Source organism: Oncorhynchus gorbuscha, linkage group LG26, assembly GCF_021184085.1.
Source record: "Oncorhynchus gorbuscha isolate QuinsamMale2020 ecotype Even-year linkage group LG26, OgorEven_v1.0, whole genome shotgun sequence".
Classification (NCBI taxonomy): Eukaryota; Metazoa; Chordata; class Actinopteri; order Salmoniformes; family Salmonidae; genus Oncorhynchus; species Oncorhynchus gorbuscha.
The window spans coordinates 28,065,538-28,083,524 of NC_060198.1; the positions used below are offsets into that span (position 1 = coordinate 28,065,538).

General features: G+C 44.8%; 1 protein-coding gene across 3 annotated transcripts in view; it reads right to left on the bottom strand.

Annotated features, from left to right (window-relative positions):
- Window positions 1-17,987, bottom strand: part of LOC124015283 (signal transducer and activator of transcription 5B-like) — a 98,282-nt gene that overhangs the window by 12,821 nt on the left and 67,474 nt on the right. For all 3 annotated transcript variants that reach the window (XM_046330413.1, XM_046330415.1, XM_046330414.1), the window contains 2 exons: window positions 17,791-17,921; window positions 11,985-12,136 (listed from right to left, as the gene is read on the bottom strand). In XM_046330413.1, coding sequence (XP_046186369.1) covers window positions 11,985-12,136; window positions 17,791-17,921 — 283 coding nt within the window. The remainder of the gene's footprint in view (window positions 1-11,984; window positions 12,137-17,790; window positions 17,922-17,987) is intronic.

A 17,987-nucleotide genomic window follows, 5' to 3' on the forward strand; every position in this document is an offset into this window, starting at 1 on the left:
GAGTTCGGAAAATCAAGTAATAAAGTGGTGGTAGATCATGAGAAAATGTTTAGATGAATAGAATGACAGGAAAACAGTCATTCCATGTGTTTGCTGAGTAGTTTGCTGAAATTCACAACGATTGTGTTTATTTTCCGCTTTGATGGCAAACTTTCTGTACTGCTAACATTCACATGTTCATATTCATATGTTTCTTGTTTGTCTATCTTATTTATGTCTTTGTCTACGTGTGTATATATGTTTACAACAAGCAAAGGGAAGATATCAGACTAGGGGCATATTGGGGAATAATAACATATTGCATGGAATACATTTGTACTGTCGTGAAGCCGTCTCTAGAGTAATGCAAAGTGTCTTTCATGATCATGTGAAACGTCAATTGCTATGGAAATGCTGGGATGTGTTTTCAATGATGTTGCAGGTAATTATGATGCAACTATGACGGTGATACGATATGGATTACAATTATCATCATGAATATTAAGGCTATACGCACTACATGTTACACACATAGATCCTCAACCATGCAAATTGGCGGAGTTATTCTTTATTTGGATAGCAAACATTATAGCCTTGCTCTTATACAGACATCATACACACTCTCACTAAATCACATCCAATATCATACACATCAACCTACTCAGATTTACTACACATAATATCATGTCTCAATTTTCTAACATTTGTGGCATTGGCTCACAGGCAAGGGAACAAAACAAATATTGCAGGAACCTATTTCTTGAATTCTAAATATCAGACATTTCAAAGCTCTAATTTTGACCGTCATATTACCTCTGATGGCAGTAACTTTACAAGCACTAATTATGGTCAATTCTGACTGAGAAGAGTATCTAGTTATGGTAAGGGGTGAAATGAGTATAGCCAGTTATTATTGTAATGGTTTGGCAGATTATAAAGAAGATCAGTCTTTACGTGGCTAAAAGAAAAGGAATATAACATATATTGTTTACAGGAAACTCACTCTACATCCTTAGATGAAGTTGCGTGGAAAAAGGAACGGGTTGGTGAAATAATCTTCTGTCATGGACAAAGGAACTCAAAGGGTGTGATGATATTAAGTAACAAAAATGTCGATCTGAATGTGCAAACAGTCAGGAATGATTCACAAGGAATGTGGATCCTTTTGAATATGAAAGTGGACGAAAAAGAGATTTGGCTCATGAATCTATATGGTCCAAATCAGGATGATCCACACTTCTTCAAAAACATTTATACCAATTTATTGAACTTACAGGCATCAAATGATCAAATCATAATGGTAGGATATTAGAACACAATGCTAAGTACCTTAATGGACTGTATAGGAAATCACTATACAAACTATCAACACTATGCCCTTAAGGAAATCACACATATTATGGAGACATTAGAAATAGTGGCTATTTGGAGACTAAAAAACCCCGACGTAGTGAGATATACATGGAAGAGACTTAATCAAACTATTCGTCCTGACTACTTTCTTGTCTCTTTCTCTCTTGCATCAAAGGTTAAAAAAGTTTTAATAGGAGACAGAATGCGATCGATTCATCATCTAATTGGCCTTCAAATAACTCTTATAGAATTTCTACTTGGATGGGATTATTGGAAATGTAATCGAAGTTTACTGGAGGGCAACTCATTTTTAACAAAATAATTTATAACTGAATTCTTCCAATAAAATAGAAGTTCAGCAAATCCCCTTATTGTTTGGGATACCTTTAAATGTACCTTCAGAGGTCATTCAATTCAATATTCATCAATAATAAAAAGGCAGTTTCTGGCTAAAGAGACAAGACTAACAAGGGAAATCCATGAACTAATTGTACAGGTAGATAACAATACAAACGATACTACAGAGATACAAAATAAGTTAGAGGAAAAACAAAAAGAACTTGAGGAACTTATTCAAGAACTATCTAATGTATCAATTACAAAAATAAAGCAAACTGGATGGAATATGGAGAAAAATGCACAAAACTATTCCTGAATCTCCAATACAGGAACACTAACAAAAATAATTTCCAGAAACTTGTTCCTGAAGACGGAGTCATTTATGATTTTCCAAATTATATTTTAAAAGAGAATATTTTAGGCAGATGTTCTCTTTTCCGTCTCATCCTCTCCCACTGAATGAAGATTACGGTAAGGAATTCTTTCCAAATAATAAAAAAATGGAAAATTAACAAATGTACAGAAAAATCAGTGCGAAGGCCAATTTACAGAGGAAGAACTATTTTAGGCTATTAAAATCCTTTCAGTCTGGAAAAACCCCAGGGCTTGAAGGCATACCGGTAGAGGTATATCAATACTTTTTTGATATATTAAAAGCTCCATTGTTAGATTGATTTAACTACTCAGATAGAAATAGCCATCTGTCAGGTACTCAGCAGTAAGGTCTGATTTCTCTATCATTAAAACAAGACCCAGATGGCAAATATCAAGATCCAGTCTATCTAAAAAACTGGAGGCCCCTTACACTTCAATGTTGTGATGCAAAAATACTAGCGAAATGCATAGCACTTAAATTTAAAGGGTTTTACCAGGTATTGTTCATCCTGATCAGGCAGTTTTTTTTACATGGGTGAAACATTGGAAATAATATATGACAACTACTAGAAATAGGCCAGGCCAGGCCTGGTCTTTATAGCAGATTTTGAAAAGGCATTTGATAAAGTAAGACTGGATTTTATTTATAAATGTATTTATCAATTCTGGTGATTCTCTTATAAAATGGGTAAAAGTAATGTATAGCAACCCCAGGTGTAAAATAGTAATTAACAGCTACTTCTCAGAGAGTTTTGAATTTTCAAGAGGAGTTAAACAAGGGTGTCCGCTGTCACCATATCTATTCGTGATGGTCATCAAAAATGTTAGCTATTAAAATCAGATCCAATAACAACATTAGAGGATTAGAAATCCAAGGCTTAAAAACAAAGGTGTCCATGTATGCCGATGACTCAAGTTTTATATTAAGTCCACAAGCTAGATCCCTGCAATGTCTCCTTGAAGATCTAGATAACTTTCCTGTACACTCTGGATTAAAACATATTTATGATAAGTGTACAATATTATATATTGGATCTTTAAAAATACAACTTTTACATTACCCTGCAGTTTACCTATCACATGGGCTGATGGTGAAGTAGACATACTCGGTATTCATATCACAAAATATATAAATAAGCTCTCCACAATGAATTTCAATAGATAACGTGTAAAAATAGACAAGATCCTGCAACCATGGAGAGGTAAATACCTGTCTATCGATTGAAGAATTGCTCTGATTAACTTCTTATTCATATCTCAGTTTTCCCACTTACTTATGGCGCTGCCTACTCCTGATGATGAGTTTTTCAAATCATATGAGCAAAAAATATTTTGCTTTATCTGGGATGCTAAACCAGACAAAATAAAGCATGTCTATCTATATAATGAATATGAATTGGGTGGGTTGAGATTAATAAATATAAAAGCACTAAAACACTCTCAAAAAGCTTCACTTATTCAAAAGTTTTACTTGAACACTAAATGGTTCTCAAGTAGATTACTAAGAAAAGCTCATCCATTGTTAAAAATGGCCGTGTTGCCTTTGTGCAGATTGCCTTTTCGATTAATTGAAAATTATACTTTTTTCAAAGTATCTCTCTTTTTCAAACAGGCATTGTAGAGCTGGCTACAATTTCAATTTCATCCCCCTGAAAAAATAAAAAAATATTACAACAAATATTATGGCTGAACTCAAATGTGCTGCTTGATAAAATATCTGTAGATGTTTGAAAATAGTATTTTGATCTTAAATGATTTTGTAAATTGGAATGGTGGAGTTATGTCAACTCACAGATCATTGTACCTGTACATAGCCCATCTGTAAATAGCCCATCCAACTACCTCATCCACATATTGTTATTTCTTTTTTTGCTCCTTTGCACCCCAGTATCTTTACTTGCGCATGCATCTTCTGCACATACACCACTCCAGTGTGTAACTGCTAAATTGTAATTACTTCGCCACTACGGCCTATTTATTGCCTTACCTCCCTAATCTTACCTCATTTGAACACAGTGTTTCTTTTCTATTGTGTTATTGACCGTATGATTGTTTATTCCATGTGTAACTCTGTGTTGTTGTTTGTGTCACACTGCTTTGCTTCATCTTGGCCAGGTCGCAGTTGTAAATGAGAACTTGTTCTCAACTGGCCTACCTGGTTAAATAAAGGTGAAAAAAAATGAAAAAAAAATGTCCTTCATGGAGTAATCAGAATTGTACGGGAAGGTCTGCTTAATCCAAGAGTACAACCAATTGATTACAGCATTACCTCAAAGTGGAGGAGGAAGGTGGTGTCATGCCCTGACCACAGAGAGCCTTTTATTCTCTATTTTGGTTAGTTCGGGGGGTGACTAGAGGAGGTGTTCCTATCTAGGTTGTTTTGTTTCTATGTTGGCCTGGTATGGTTCCCAATCAGAGGCAGCTGTGTATCATTGTCTCTGATTGGGGATCATATTTAGGCAGCCATTTTCCCACTCTGTTTTGTGGGATCTTGTTTTTGTGTTGTTGCTTGTGAGCACTTCATTTTCGTCATGTTTTGTTCATTCTTTATTGTTGTTTTTGCGCGTTTCATTGAATAAACATGTGGAATCCATATGACACTGTGCTTTGGTCTTAGTATGCTTACGACGATAGTGACAGGTGGCAGCGGGAGGAGGTAGGGAACTTGTCTGTCTGCCCAATATAAAGGATCAAAGGTGGTGGAGCAAATAGCATAAATAGTCAAGTATACCAGTTTCATTTGAGGACCAGAATGTTGACAACTATGCAATACAGATTGCAAAATAGTTGGGAAGAGATTTTTGATGTATCGATTCCATGATACAGGGTGTATGAGTTGTTATATAAAATGACTCAAGATTCAAGACTCTGTGCTTTTCAGCTACATTTATTATATAGAATTCTTGCCACCAACAAAATGTTGAATATTTGGGGCATAAAATCATTGACGCTCTGCAGATTTTGTTGTGAGGATACAGAATGGGGGGGGGCAGGGTAGCCTAGTGGTTAGAGCGTTGGACTAGTAACCGAAAGGTTGCAAGTTCGAATCCCCGAGCTGACAAGGTACAAATCTGTCGTGCTGCCCCTGAACAGGCAGTTAACCCACTGTTCCTAGGCCGTCATTGAAAATAAGAATTTGTTCTTAACTGACTTGCCTAGTAAAATAAAGGTTAAAAAAAAAAAAATCAATAGACCATTTATTTTGGTATTGCCCTCAGGTTGTCATGTTTGTCATTTATTATCATGTCTTGTCCCTGTGCTCCCCATTCTATTCGTTTCCCTCTGCTGGTCTTATTTGGTTCTTTCCCTCTTTCTATCCCTCTCTCTCCCCCTCCCTCTCTCACTCTCTCGCTCTCTCTTCTCTCTATCGTTCCGTTCCTGCTCCCAGCTGTTCCTATTCCCCTAATCATCATTTAGTCTTCCCACACCTGTTCCCGATCCTTTCCCCTGATTAGAGTCCCTATTTATTCCTTTGTGTTCCGTTCCTGTCCCGTCGGTTCCTTGTTTAGTATTCACCATGCTGTGATTGCGTATCGCCCTGTCCTGTCGTGTTTTTGCTGTGATTGTGTATCGCCCTGTCCTGTCGTGTTTTTTGCCTTCATCAGATGCTGCGTGTGAGCAGGTGTCTCTGTCAACTACGGCCTGCGCCTACCCGAAGCGACCTGCAGTCTGTGGCCGCTTCTCCTGTTATTCCCCTCTACAGACTAGAGGATTTCTGTTATTCCCTGTTTGGACTTGAATAAACTCTGTTTCTGTTAAGTCGCTTTTGGGTCCTGTTTCACCTGCATGACAGAAGGAACCGACCAAGGAATGGACGCGACCAAGGAATGGACCCAGCGACTTCAGACGCTCGTTACACTGCCGTCGAGATCCAAGGAGCCATGCTCGGCAGACACGAGCAGGAATTGTCTGCTGCTCGCCATGCCGTGGAGAACCTGGCCGCTCAGGTTTCCGACCTCTCTGGACAGTTCCAGAGTCTACGTCTCGTGCCACCTGTTACTTCCTGGCCTGTCGAGCCTCCAGAACCTAGGGTTAATAACCCACCTTGCTACTCCGGGCAGCCCACTGAGTGCCGCTCCTTTCTCACGCAGTGTGAGATTGTGTTCTCTCTCCAACCCAACACATACTCTAGAGAGAGAGCTCGGGTTGCTTACGTCATTTCACTCCTTACTGGCCGGGCTCGAGAATGGGGCACAGCTATCTGGGAGGCAAGGGCTGATTGCTCTAACAAGTTCCAGAACTTTAAAGAGGAGATGATTCGGGTTTTTGACCGTTCAGTTTTTGGTGGGGAGGCTTCTAGGGCCCTGGCTTCCTTATGCCAAGGTGAACGGTCCATAACGGATTATTCTATTGAGTTTCGCACTCTTGCTGCCTCTAGTGAGTGGAACGAGCCGGCGCTGCTCGCTCGTTTTCTGGAGGGACTCCACGCAGTGGTTAAGGATGAGATTCTCTCCCGGGAGGTTCCTTCAGATGTGGACTCTTTGATTGCTCTCGCCATCCGCATAGAACGACGGGTAGATCTTCGTCACCGGGCTCGTGGAAGAGAGCTCGCATCAACGGTGTTTCCCTGCTCCGCATCGCAACCATCTCCCTCCTCTGGCTTCGAGACTGAGCCCATGCAGCTGGGAGGGATTCGCATCTCGACTAAGGAGAGGGAACGGAGGATCACCAACCGCCTGTGCCTCTATTGCGGAGTTGCTGGACATTTTGTTAATTCATGTCCAGTAAAAGCCAGAGCTCATCTGTAAGCGGAGGGCTACAGGTGAGCGCAACGACTCAAGTCTCTCCATCAAAATCCTGTACTACTTTGTCGGTCCATCTACGCTGGACCGGTTCGGGTGCTACATGTAGTGCCTTGATAGACTCTGGGGCTGAGGGTTGTTTCATGGACGAAGCATGGGTTCGGAAACATGACATTCCTTTCAGAGAGTTAGAAAAGCCTACGCCCATGTTCGCCTTAGATGGTAGTCATCTTCCCAGTATCAGATTTGAGACACTACCTTTAACCCTCACAGTATCTGGTAACCACAGTGAGACTATTTCTTTTTTGATTTTCCGTTCACCGTTTACACCTGTTGTTTTGGGTCATCCCTGGCTAGTATGTCATAATCCTTCTATTAATTGGTCTAGTAATTCTATCCTATCCTGGAACGTTTCTTGTCATGTGAAGTGTTTAATGTCTGCCATCCCTCCCGTTTCTTCTGTCCCTACTTCTCAGGAGGAACCTGGCGATTTGACAGGAGTGCCGGAGGAATATCATGATCTGCGCACGGTCTTCAGTCGGTCCCGAGCCAACTCCCTTCCTCCTCACCGGTCGTATGATTGTAGTATTGATCTCCTTCCGGGGACCACTCCTCCTCGAGGTAGACTATACTCTCTGTCGGCTCCCGAACGTAAGGCTCTCGAGGATTATTTGTCTGTGTCTCTTGACGCCGGTACCATAGTGCCTTCTTCTTCTCCGGCCGGGGCGGGGTTCTTTTTGTTAAGAAGAAGGACGGTACTCTGCGCCCCTGCGTGGATTATCGAGGGCTGAATGACATAACGGTTAAGAATCGTTATCCGCTTCCCCTTATGTCATCAGCCTTCGAGATTCTGCAGGGAGCCAGGTGCTTTACTAAGTTGGACCTTCGTAACGCTTACCATCTCGTGCGCATCAGAGAGGGGGACGAGTGGAAAACGGCGTTTAACACTCCGTTAGGGCATTTTGAGTACCGGGTTCTGCCGTTCGGTCTCGCCAATGCGCCAGCTGTTTTTCAGGCATTAGTTAATGATGTTCTGAGAGACATGCTGAACATTTTTGTTTTTGTCTATCTTGACGATATCCTGATTTTTTCTCCGTCACTCGAGATTCATGTTCAGCACGTTCGACGTGTTCTACAGCGCCTTTTAGAGAATTGTCTCTACGTAAAGGCTGAGAAGTGCTCTTTTCATGTCTCCTCCGTTACTTTTCTCGGTTCCGTTATTTCCGCTGAAGGCATTCAGATGGATTCCGCTAAGGTCCAAGCTGTCAGTGATTGGCCCGTTCCAAGGTCACGTGTCGAGTTGCAGCGCTTTTTAGGTTTCGCTAATTTCTATCGGCGTTTCATTCGTAATTTCGGTCAAGTTGCTGCCCCTCTCACAGCTCTTACTTCTGTCAAGACGTGTTTTAAGTGGTCCGGTTCCGCCCAGGAGCTTTTGATCTTCTAAAAGAACGTTTACGTCCGCTCCTATCCTCGTTACTCCTGACGTCACTAGACAATTCATTGTCGAGGTTGACGCTTCAGAGGTAGGCGTGGGAGCCATTCTATCCCAGCGCTTCCAGTCTGACGATAAGGTTCATCCTTGCGCTTATTTTTCTCATCGCCTGTCGCCATCTGAGCGCAACTATGATGTGGGTAACCGTGAACTGCTCGCCATCCGCTTAGCCCTAGGCGAATGGCGACAGTGGTTGGGGGGCGACCGTTCCTTTTGTCGTTTGGACAGACCATAAGAACCTTGAGTACATCCGTTCTGCCAAACGACTTAATGCCCGTCAAGCTCGTTGGGCGTTGTTTTTCGCTCGTTTCGAGTTTGTGATTTCTTACCGTCCGGGTAGCAAGAACACCAAGCCTGATGCCTTATCCCGTCTGTTTAGTTCTTCTGTGGCTTCTACTGATCCCGAGGGGATTCTTCCTTATGGGCGTGTTGTCGGGTTAACAGTCTGGGGAATTGAAAGACAGGTTAAGCAAGCACTCACGCACACTGCGTCGCCGCGCGCTTGTCCTAGTAACCTCCTTTTCGTTCCTGTTTCCACTCGTCTGGCTGTTCTTCAGTGGGCTCACTCTGCCAAGTTAGCTGGTCATCCCGGTGTTCGAGGCACTCTTGCGTCTATTCGCCAGCGCTTTTGGTGGCCGACTCAGGAGCGTGACACGCGCCGTTTCGTGGCTGCTTGTTCGGACTGCGCGCAGACTAAGTCGGGTAACTCTCCTCCTGCCGGTCGTCTCAGACCGCTCCCCATTCCTTCTCGACCATGGTCTCACATTGCCTTAGACTTCATTACCGGTCTGCCTTTGTCTGCGGGGAAGACTGTGATTCTGACGGTTGTCGATAGGTTCTCTAAGGCGGCACATTTCATTCCCCTCGCTAAACTTCCTTCCGCTAAGGAGACGGCACAAATCATTATTGAGAATGTATTCAGAATTCATGGCCTCCCGTTAGACGCCGTTTCAGACAGAGGCCCGCAATTCACGTCACAGTTTTGGAGGGAGTTCTGTCGTTTGATTGGTGCGTCCGTCAGTCTCTCTTCCGGGTTTCATCCCCAGTCTAACGGTCAAGCAGAGAGGGCCAATCAGACGATTGGTCGCATACTACGCAGCCTTTCTTTCAGAAACCCTGCGTCTTGGGCAGAACAGCTCCCCTGGGCAGAATACGCTCACAATTCGCTTCCTTCGTCTGCTACCGGGTTATCTCCGTTTCAGAGTAGTCTGGGTTACCAGCCTCCTCTGTTCTCATCCCAGCTTGCCGAGTCCAGCGTTCCCTCCGCTCAAGCGTTTGTCCAACGTTGTGAGCGCACCTGGAGGAGGGTGAGGTCTGCACTTTGCCGTTACAGGGCACAGACGGTGAGAGCCGCCAATAAACGCAGGATTAAGAGTCCAAGGTATTGTTGCGGCCAGAGAGTGTGGCTTTCCACTCGCAACCTTCCTCTTACGACAGCTTCTCGTAAGTTGACTCCGCGGTTCATTGGTCCGTTCCGTGTCTCCCAGGTCGTCAATCCTGTCGCTGTGCGACTGCTTCTTCCGCGACATCTTCGTCGCGTCCATCCTGTCTTCCATGTCTCCTGTGTTAAGCCCTTTCTTCGCACCCCCGTTCGTCTTCCCTCCCCCCTCCCGTCCTTGTCGAGCGCACCTATTTACAAGGTACATAAGATCATGGACATGCGTTCTCGGGGACGGGGTCACCAATACTTAGTGGATTGGGAGGGTTACGGTCCTGAGGAGAGGAGTTGGGTTCCGTCTCGGGACGTGCTGGACCGTTCACTCATCGATGATTTCCTCCGTTGCCGCCAGGATTCCTCCTCGAGTGCGCCAGGAGGCGCTCGGTGAGTGGGGGGTACTGTCATGTTTGTCATTTATTATCATGTCTTGTCCCTGTGCTCCCCATTCTATTCGTTTCCCTCTGCTGGTCTTATTTGGTTCTTTCCCTCTTTCTATCCCTCTCTCTCCCCCTCCCTCTCTCACTCTCTCGCTCTCTCTTCTCTCTATCGTTCCGTTCCTGCTCCCAGCTGTTCCTATTCCCCTAATCATCATTTAGTCTTCCCACACCTGTTCCCGATCCTTTCCCCTGATTAGAGTCCCTATTTATTCCTTTGTGTTCCGTTCCTGTCCCGTCGGTTCCTTGTTTAGTATTCACCATGCTGTGATTGCGTATCGCCCTGTCCTGTCGTGTTTTTGCTGTGATTGTGTATCGCCCTGTCCTGTCGTGTTTTTTGCCTTCATCAGATGCTGCGTGTGAGCAGGTGTCTCTGTCAACTACGGCCTGCGCCTACCCGAAGCGACCTGCAGTCTGTGGCCGCTTCTCCTGTTATTCCCCTCTACAGACTAGAGGATTTCTGTTATTCCCTGTTTGGACTTGAATAAACTCTGTTTCTGTTAAGTCGCTTTTGGGTCCTGTTTCACCTGCATGACACAGGTAGCCTGTTTCTGGTCTCAGGTTCAGGAATGGCTGAAAATGCATAGCATTAATCTAAAATTGACCTTAGAAATAGTACTGTTAGGAGATCTGGAGAGACCGGGTCAGTCAATTACTAATACTCTTAGTAAAACTATTTATCTTCAACTCGCAATCTGTGGATTCTATTCGATTAGATAGATTGAAATTGTACGTTAAACATCACAGGGTAGTTGAAATATATATGTTCCATAGAATTCCTAAGAGGGTGGCCAGAAGAGATAGGTGGGATGGGCTGAGGGAAGCTGAGGGTTGGGATGTGGAATCAGAGACAAATGGGAGTGGAGTTGCTGTGCAGGAGATAGAATGATGGGCAAAGATAAAAGTCAAAAATAAAGTCAAAATAAAACAGAATAAAAAGTATGTTTGAATGACACTGAGGGGCAGTGTTTTTACAGCTAATGCCGGTTTGCCTGAGGCTGATGCCGTGCAGGTGTTTGTACACATGCATATACACACACTCTCATTCAAATACACACACATACATGTAATAGTGCCAGACATGCACACAAACATATACAGTTGGCATTGCTGTTCTGGTTTTAGTTGTCCTTGATGTCCTTTGTTTTTGTTTTTTCTTGCATTGATGTTTGTTTTCTTTTGTCTTTTTCTTTTTTCTCTTTAGTTAATTGTCTTGGTTGTTGGTGCATTGGGGGGTTCTTGGGGGTGGGGAACTGTTTTTTATTTATTTTTATTCTTGGGGGGGGGGCTGTGGGAAGGGTTTTGGATGGTTGATGTACAGCTATTGGGGAACTGTGGGGGGGGATCTTGGAGGGTTCAGATTCATGTTTTTTGGCCTGGTGGGAGATCTGTCGACATGCCCTTGAGCAGGGCATTGACCCTGGATGCTTCTGTGTGTCGTTCTGAATGGGAATCTGTTGGATGACTGGTATGATGTAGTTGTTGAGCGGCTTCACTGCAAGTATATTGTATGTTTTGGATATTCAATTAATATATATATATATATATATAAATAAATAAAAACATTCACTTCCAGTAATTTTTGCTCGCATTGCTAGTCCCATTGTTTAGAATTCTTCCCCATTGTTGCAAAAAGTTATGGGATATTAGAATCCCGTTGTCTTAACCTTTGTCATCTTCAACCTAGACGACAGTCATCTTCCCAACTACACCCCATATAAACCCAGCAGTATCCAATAGTCAGCTTGTTAACTGGGTGGCCCCTGCCCTTTGATCAATCCTAGACATATGTGATCTCTGTTAGGGGTAGAGGGTGATAGAGGGGGTCTCACCAGGACTGCAGGATGTCCAGCCCCCCCTCCGGAGGACCCCCGTTTCCGGCCAACTGTTGCCTTCTCTTCCAGTGGATCAGCTCGTCATCCAGGATGATGGTCTGCTGCTTCCTCAGCAGCTGCAGGCTCTTCTGGTGCTTCTCTGCCAGGTCCTAGGCACACGCACACACACACGCACGCATGCACACACACACGCACACAGGCACGCACACACACACACACACACACACACACACACACACACACACACACACACACACACACACACACACACACACACACACACACACACACACACACACACACACACACACACACACACACACACACCGATAAGAAGGTGCCAATATACATTCCCAGATTTTATACCCTGAAGGCATGAGATCCCTCCAGAGTTCTGAGCCTACATTTCCTCTCCTGTCTTCATCACCTTAAAAAATGACTTACAGTTTGTAATCATGTAGTGTCAAATCAAATCAAACTGTATTTGTCACATGCGCGAAATACAACCTTACAGTGAAATGCTTACTTGCAAGCCCTTAACCAACAATGCCGTTTTAAGAATATACCAGTGATCTGTGAGCTGCTCTAACAGCTGGTGCTTAAAGTTAGTGAGGGAGATATGAGTCTCCAGCTTCAGTGATTTTTTTCAGTTCGTTTCAGTCATTGGCAGCAGAGAACTGGAAGGAAAGGTGGCCAAAGGAAGAATTGGCTTTGGGGGTGACCAGTGAAATATACCTGCTGGAGCGCGTGCTACGGGTGGGTGCTGCTATGGTGACCAGTGAGCTAAGATAAGGCGGGGCTTTACCTAGCAGAGACTTGTAGATAACCTGGAGCCAGTGGGTTTGGCGATGAGTATGAAGCAAGGGCTAGCCAACGAGAAGTACAGGTTGCAGTGGTGGGTAGTATATGGGGCTTTGGTGACAAAACGGATGGCACTGTGATAGACTGCATACAATTTGTTGAGGTCGAGGATCGGTAGGATGGTCAGTTGTACGAGGGTATGTTTGGCAGCATGAGTGAAGAATGCTCTGTTGTGAAATAGAAAGCCAATTCGAGATTACATGTTTGGATTGGAGATGCTTAATATGAGTCTGGAGGAGAGTTTACAGTCTAAACAGACACCTATGTATTTGTAGTTGTCCACACATATAAGTCAGATCCGTCCAGAGTAGTGATGCTGGACGGGCAGGCAGGTGCGGGCATGCATTTAGTTTAACTTTAATTTAAGAGCAGTTGGAGGCCACGGAAGGAGAGTTGTATGGCATTGACGTCTGGAGGTTAGTTAATACAGTGTCCAAAGAAGGGCCAGAATGATGTCGTCTGCGTAGACATTGATGTATACAGAAAAGAGAGTCGGCCCGAGAATTGAACCCTGTGGCACCGCCATAGAGACTGCCAGATGTCTGGACAACAGGCCCTCCGATTTGACACACTGAACGCTATCAGAGAAGTAGTTGGTGAACCAGGCGAGGCAATCATTTGAAAAACCAAAGCTGTTGAGTCTGCCGATGAGATTGTGGTGATTGACAGGGTCGAAAGCCTTGGCCAGGTCGATGAATACGGCTGCACAGTAATGTCTCTTATTGATAGCGGGTATGATATCTTTTAGGACCTTGAGCGTGGCTGAGGTGCACCCATGACAAGCTCTGAAACCAGATTTCGTAGCGGAGAAGGTACGGTGGGATTCGAAATGGTTGGTAATTTGTTTGTTAACTTGGCTTTCGAAGACCTTAGAAAGGCAGGGTAGGATAGATATAGGTCTGTAGCAGTTTGGGTTCAGTGTCTCCCACTTTGAAGAGGGGGATGACCGCGGCAGTTTTCAATCTTTGGGAATCTCAGACAATAAGAAACAGAGGTTGAACAGGTTAGTGATAGGGGTTGCAACAATTTCGGCAGATAAATTTAGAAAGAGAGGGTCCAGATTATCTAGCCCAGCTGATTTGTAGGGGTCCAGATTTTGCAGCTCTTTCAGAGCATCAGCTATCTGGACTTGGCTGAAGGAGAAATTGGGGAGGCTTGGGCGAGTTGCTGTGGGGAGTGGAGTGCTGTTGATTAGGGTAGGGTTAGTCAAGTGGAAAGCATGGCCAGCCGTAGAAAAATGCTTATTTAAATTCTCAATTATAGTGGGCAGCTGGGAGGAGGTGCTCTTATTCTCCATGGACTTTACAGTGTCCCAGAACCTTTTGGAGTTTGTGCTACAGGATGCAAATATCTGCTTGATAAAAGCTAGCCTTAGCTTTCCTAACTGCCTAAAAAGTTCCTAACTTTTCTCTTAATTTCATGGTATCCAATTGTTAGTAGCTACTATCTTGTCTCATCACTACAACTCCCGTACGGGCTCGGGAGTGAGAAAGGTTGAAAGTTATGCATCCTCCGATATACAACCCAACCAAGCCGCACTGCTTCTTAACACTGGACAACAGGCCCTCCGATTTGACACACTGAACGCTATCAACCAGGAAGCCAGCCGCACCAAAGTGTCAGAGGAAACACCGTGCCCTGCCCACCACAGGAGTCACTGGTGCGCGATGAGACAAGGATATCCCCAACGGCCTCCCTAATCCGGACGACGCTAGGCCAATTGTGTGTCTCCCCACAAATCTCCCGGTTGCGGCCTGTTATGACAGAGCCTGGGCGCGAACCCAGAGTCTCTGGTGGCACAGCTGGCACCCTTAACCACTGCGCCACATGGGAGTCCCCGGAAGGCACTTTTAAAGAATACCCAGGCATCCTCTACTGACGGGATAAGGTCAATATCCTTCCAGGATACCCGGGCCAGGTCGATTAGAAAGGCCTGCTCGCTGAAGTGTTTTAGGGAGCGTTTGACAGTGATGAGGGGTGGTCGTTTGACCGCAGATCCATTACGGATGCAAGCAATGAGGCAGTGATCACTGAGATCTTGGTTGAAAACAGCAGAGAGTAGCAGCAGCATAGAAGAGGGGTGAGGGGGCAATGCAAATAGTCTGGGTAGCCATTTGATTAGATGTTCAGTAGTCTTATGGCTTGGGGGTAGAAGCTGTTTAGAAGCCTCTTGGACCTAGATTTGGCACTCCGGTACCGCTTCCGTGCAGTAGCAGAGAGAACAGTCCATGACTAGGGTGGCTGGAGTCTTTGACAATTTTTAGGGCCTTCCTCTGACACCGCCTGGTATAGAGGTCCTGGATGGCAGGAAGCTTGACCCTGGTGATGTACTGGACAGTACGCACTACCCTCTGTAATGCCTTGCGGTCCGAGGGCGAGCACTTGCCATACCAGGCAATGATGCAACCCATGAGGATGCTCTCGGAGGTGCAGCTGTAAATCCTTTTGAGGATCTGAGGACCCATGCCAAATCTTTTTAGTCTCTTGAGGGGGAATAGGTTTTGTCGTGCCCTTTTCACGACTGTCTTGGTGTGCTTGGGCCATATTATTTGTTGGTGATGTGGACACCAAGGAACTTGAAGCTCTCAACCTGCTCTACTACAGCCCTGTCGATGAGAATGGGGACATGCTCGGCCCTCCTTTTCCTGTAGTCCACAATCATCTCCTTTGTCTTGATCATGTTGAGGGAGAGGCTGTTGTCCTTTTACCACACGGTCAGGTCTCCTATCTTCTCCCTATAGGCTGATGGCCTATAGACTGAGGGGCCACCGTGTTGAGGATCAGCGTGGCGGATGTGTTGTTACCTACTCTTACCACCTGGGGGCGGCCCATGAGGAAGTCCAGGATCCAGTTGCAGAGGGAGTTGTTTAGTCCCAGGGTCCTTAGCTTAGTGATGAGCTTTGAAGGCACTGTGGTGTTGAACGCTGAGCTGTAGTCAATGAATAGTATTCTCACATAGGTTTTACTTTTGTCCAGGTGTGAAAGGGCAGTGTGGAGTGCAATAGAGATTGCATCATCTGTGGATATGTTGGGGCGGTATGCAAATTGTAGTGGTTCTAGGGTTTCTGGGATAATGGTATTGATGTGAGCCATGACCAGCCTTTCAAAGCATTTCATGGCTACAGACGTGAGTGTTACTTTAGTGTTCTTGGGCACAAGGACTATGGTGGTCTGCTTGAAACATGTTGGTATTATAGACTCATACAGGGAGAGGTTGTAAATGTCAGTGAAGACACTTGCCAGTTGGTCAGCGCATGCTCAGAGTACACATCTTGGTAATCTGTCTGGCCCTGCGGCCTTGTGAATGTTGACCTGTTTAAAGGTCTCACTCACATCGGCTGTGGAGAGCGTGATCACACAGTTGTCCGGAACAGCTGATGCTCTCATGCATGTTTCATTGTTACTTGCCTCGAAGCGAGCATAGAAGCTATTTATCTCGTCTGGTAGGCTTGTGTCATTGGGCAGCTCTCGGCTGTACTTCTCTTTGTAGTCTGTAATAGTTTACAAGCCCTGCCACATAAGAAAGTCAGAGCTGGTGTAGTATGATCTTAGTCCTGTACTGATGCTTTGCCTGTTTGATGATTTGTCGGAGGGCATAGCGGGATTTCTTGTAAAAACGGCAGCTCTACCCTTTAGCGCAGTGCGAATGTTACCTGTTACCTGCTTCTGGTTGGGGTATGTACGTACAGTCACTGTGGGGACGACGTCATCAATGCACTTATTGATAAAGCCAGTGACTGATGTGGTGTACTCCTCAATGCCATCGGAAGAATCCAAGAACATACTCCAGTCTGTGCTAGGAAAATAGTCCTGTAGTTTAGCATCTGCTTCATCTGACCACTTTTTTATAGACCAAGTCACTGGTGCTTCCTGCTTTCATTTTTGCTTGTAAGCAGGAATCAGGAGGATAGAATTATGGTCAGATTTGCCAAACGGAGGGCAAGGGAGAGCTTTGTACACGTCTGGGCAAGGGAGAGCTGTGTGGAGTAAAGATGGTCTAGAGTTTTTTCCCTCTGGATTTAACATGCTGATAGAAATGAGGTAAAACTGACTTAAGTTTTCCTGCATTAAAGTCCCCGGCCACTAGGAGCGACACCTCTGGATGAGCATTTTCCTGTTTGCTTATGGAGGTATACAGCTCATTGAGTGCAGTTTCAGTGCCAGTATCGGTCTGTGGTGGTATGTAGACAGCTACGAAAAATATAGATGAAAACTCTCTAGGTAGATAGTGTGGTCAACAGCTAATCAAGAGATACCTCAGGCAAGCAAAACCTTGAGACTTCCTGAGATATTGTGCTTCAGCTGTTGTTTAAAAATATGCCCCCGCCCCGTGTCTTACCAGAGGCTGCTGTTTTATCCTCCCGATAGAGTGTATAACCTGCCAGCTGTATGTTATTAATGTTGTCGTTCAGCCATAACTCAGTGAAACATAAGATATTACAGTTTTTAATGTCCTGTTGGTAGGATATACAAGCTTTCAGTTCGTCCCATTTATTTTCCAGCAATTGAATGTTAGCTAACAGTACTGATGGCAAAGGCAGATAAGCCACTTGTCACCTGATCCTCACAAGATCCCCAATCTCTTTCCGCAAAATCGCAGTTTCTTTCTCCAGTGAATGACGGGGATGAGGGCCTGTTCGGGTGTTTGGAGTATATCCTTCCCGTCCATCTCATTAAAGAAAAATTATTCATCCAATTTGAGGTGAGTAATCGCTGTTCTGATGTCCAGAAGCTCTTTTCGGTCATAAGAGATGGTAGCAGCAACATTATGTACAAAATAAGTTATAAACAATGCTAAAAAAAAATAACAAAATAGCACGGTTGGATAAGAACCAATAAAACGGCAGCCATCCCTTCCGGCGCCTTCATTCCAGTGTGTACATTTGTGTATGCGTGTTTCAGTACATGTGTGTGTGTGTATGCTGTATAAAAAGTAGTGTACCAGTCTGTATTTCTGTAGTGTGTTGGCCTCCCGGGTGAGCCAGGCCTCCACGGTGGCTCTCTTGCTCAGTAATGTGGGCTCCCTCAGCTGTCTGTCAGCAGGGGGCAGTGTGGTCAGGCTGGTCAACTGGGCTGCATGTAGGCGAAGAGAGGGAGAGGGAGAGGGAGAGGGAGAGAGTGATTGAAGAAGGACAGGAC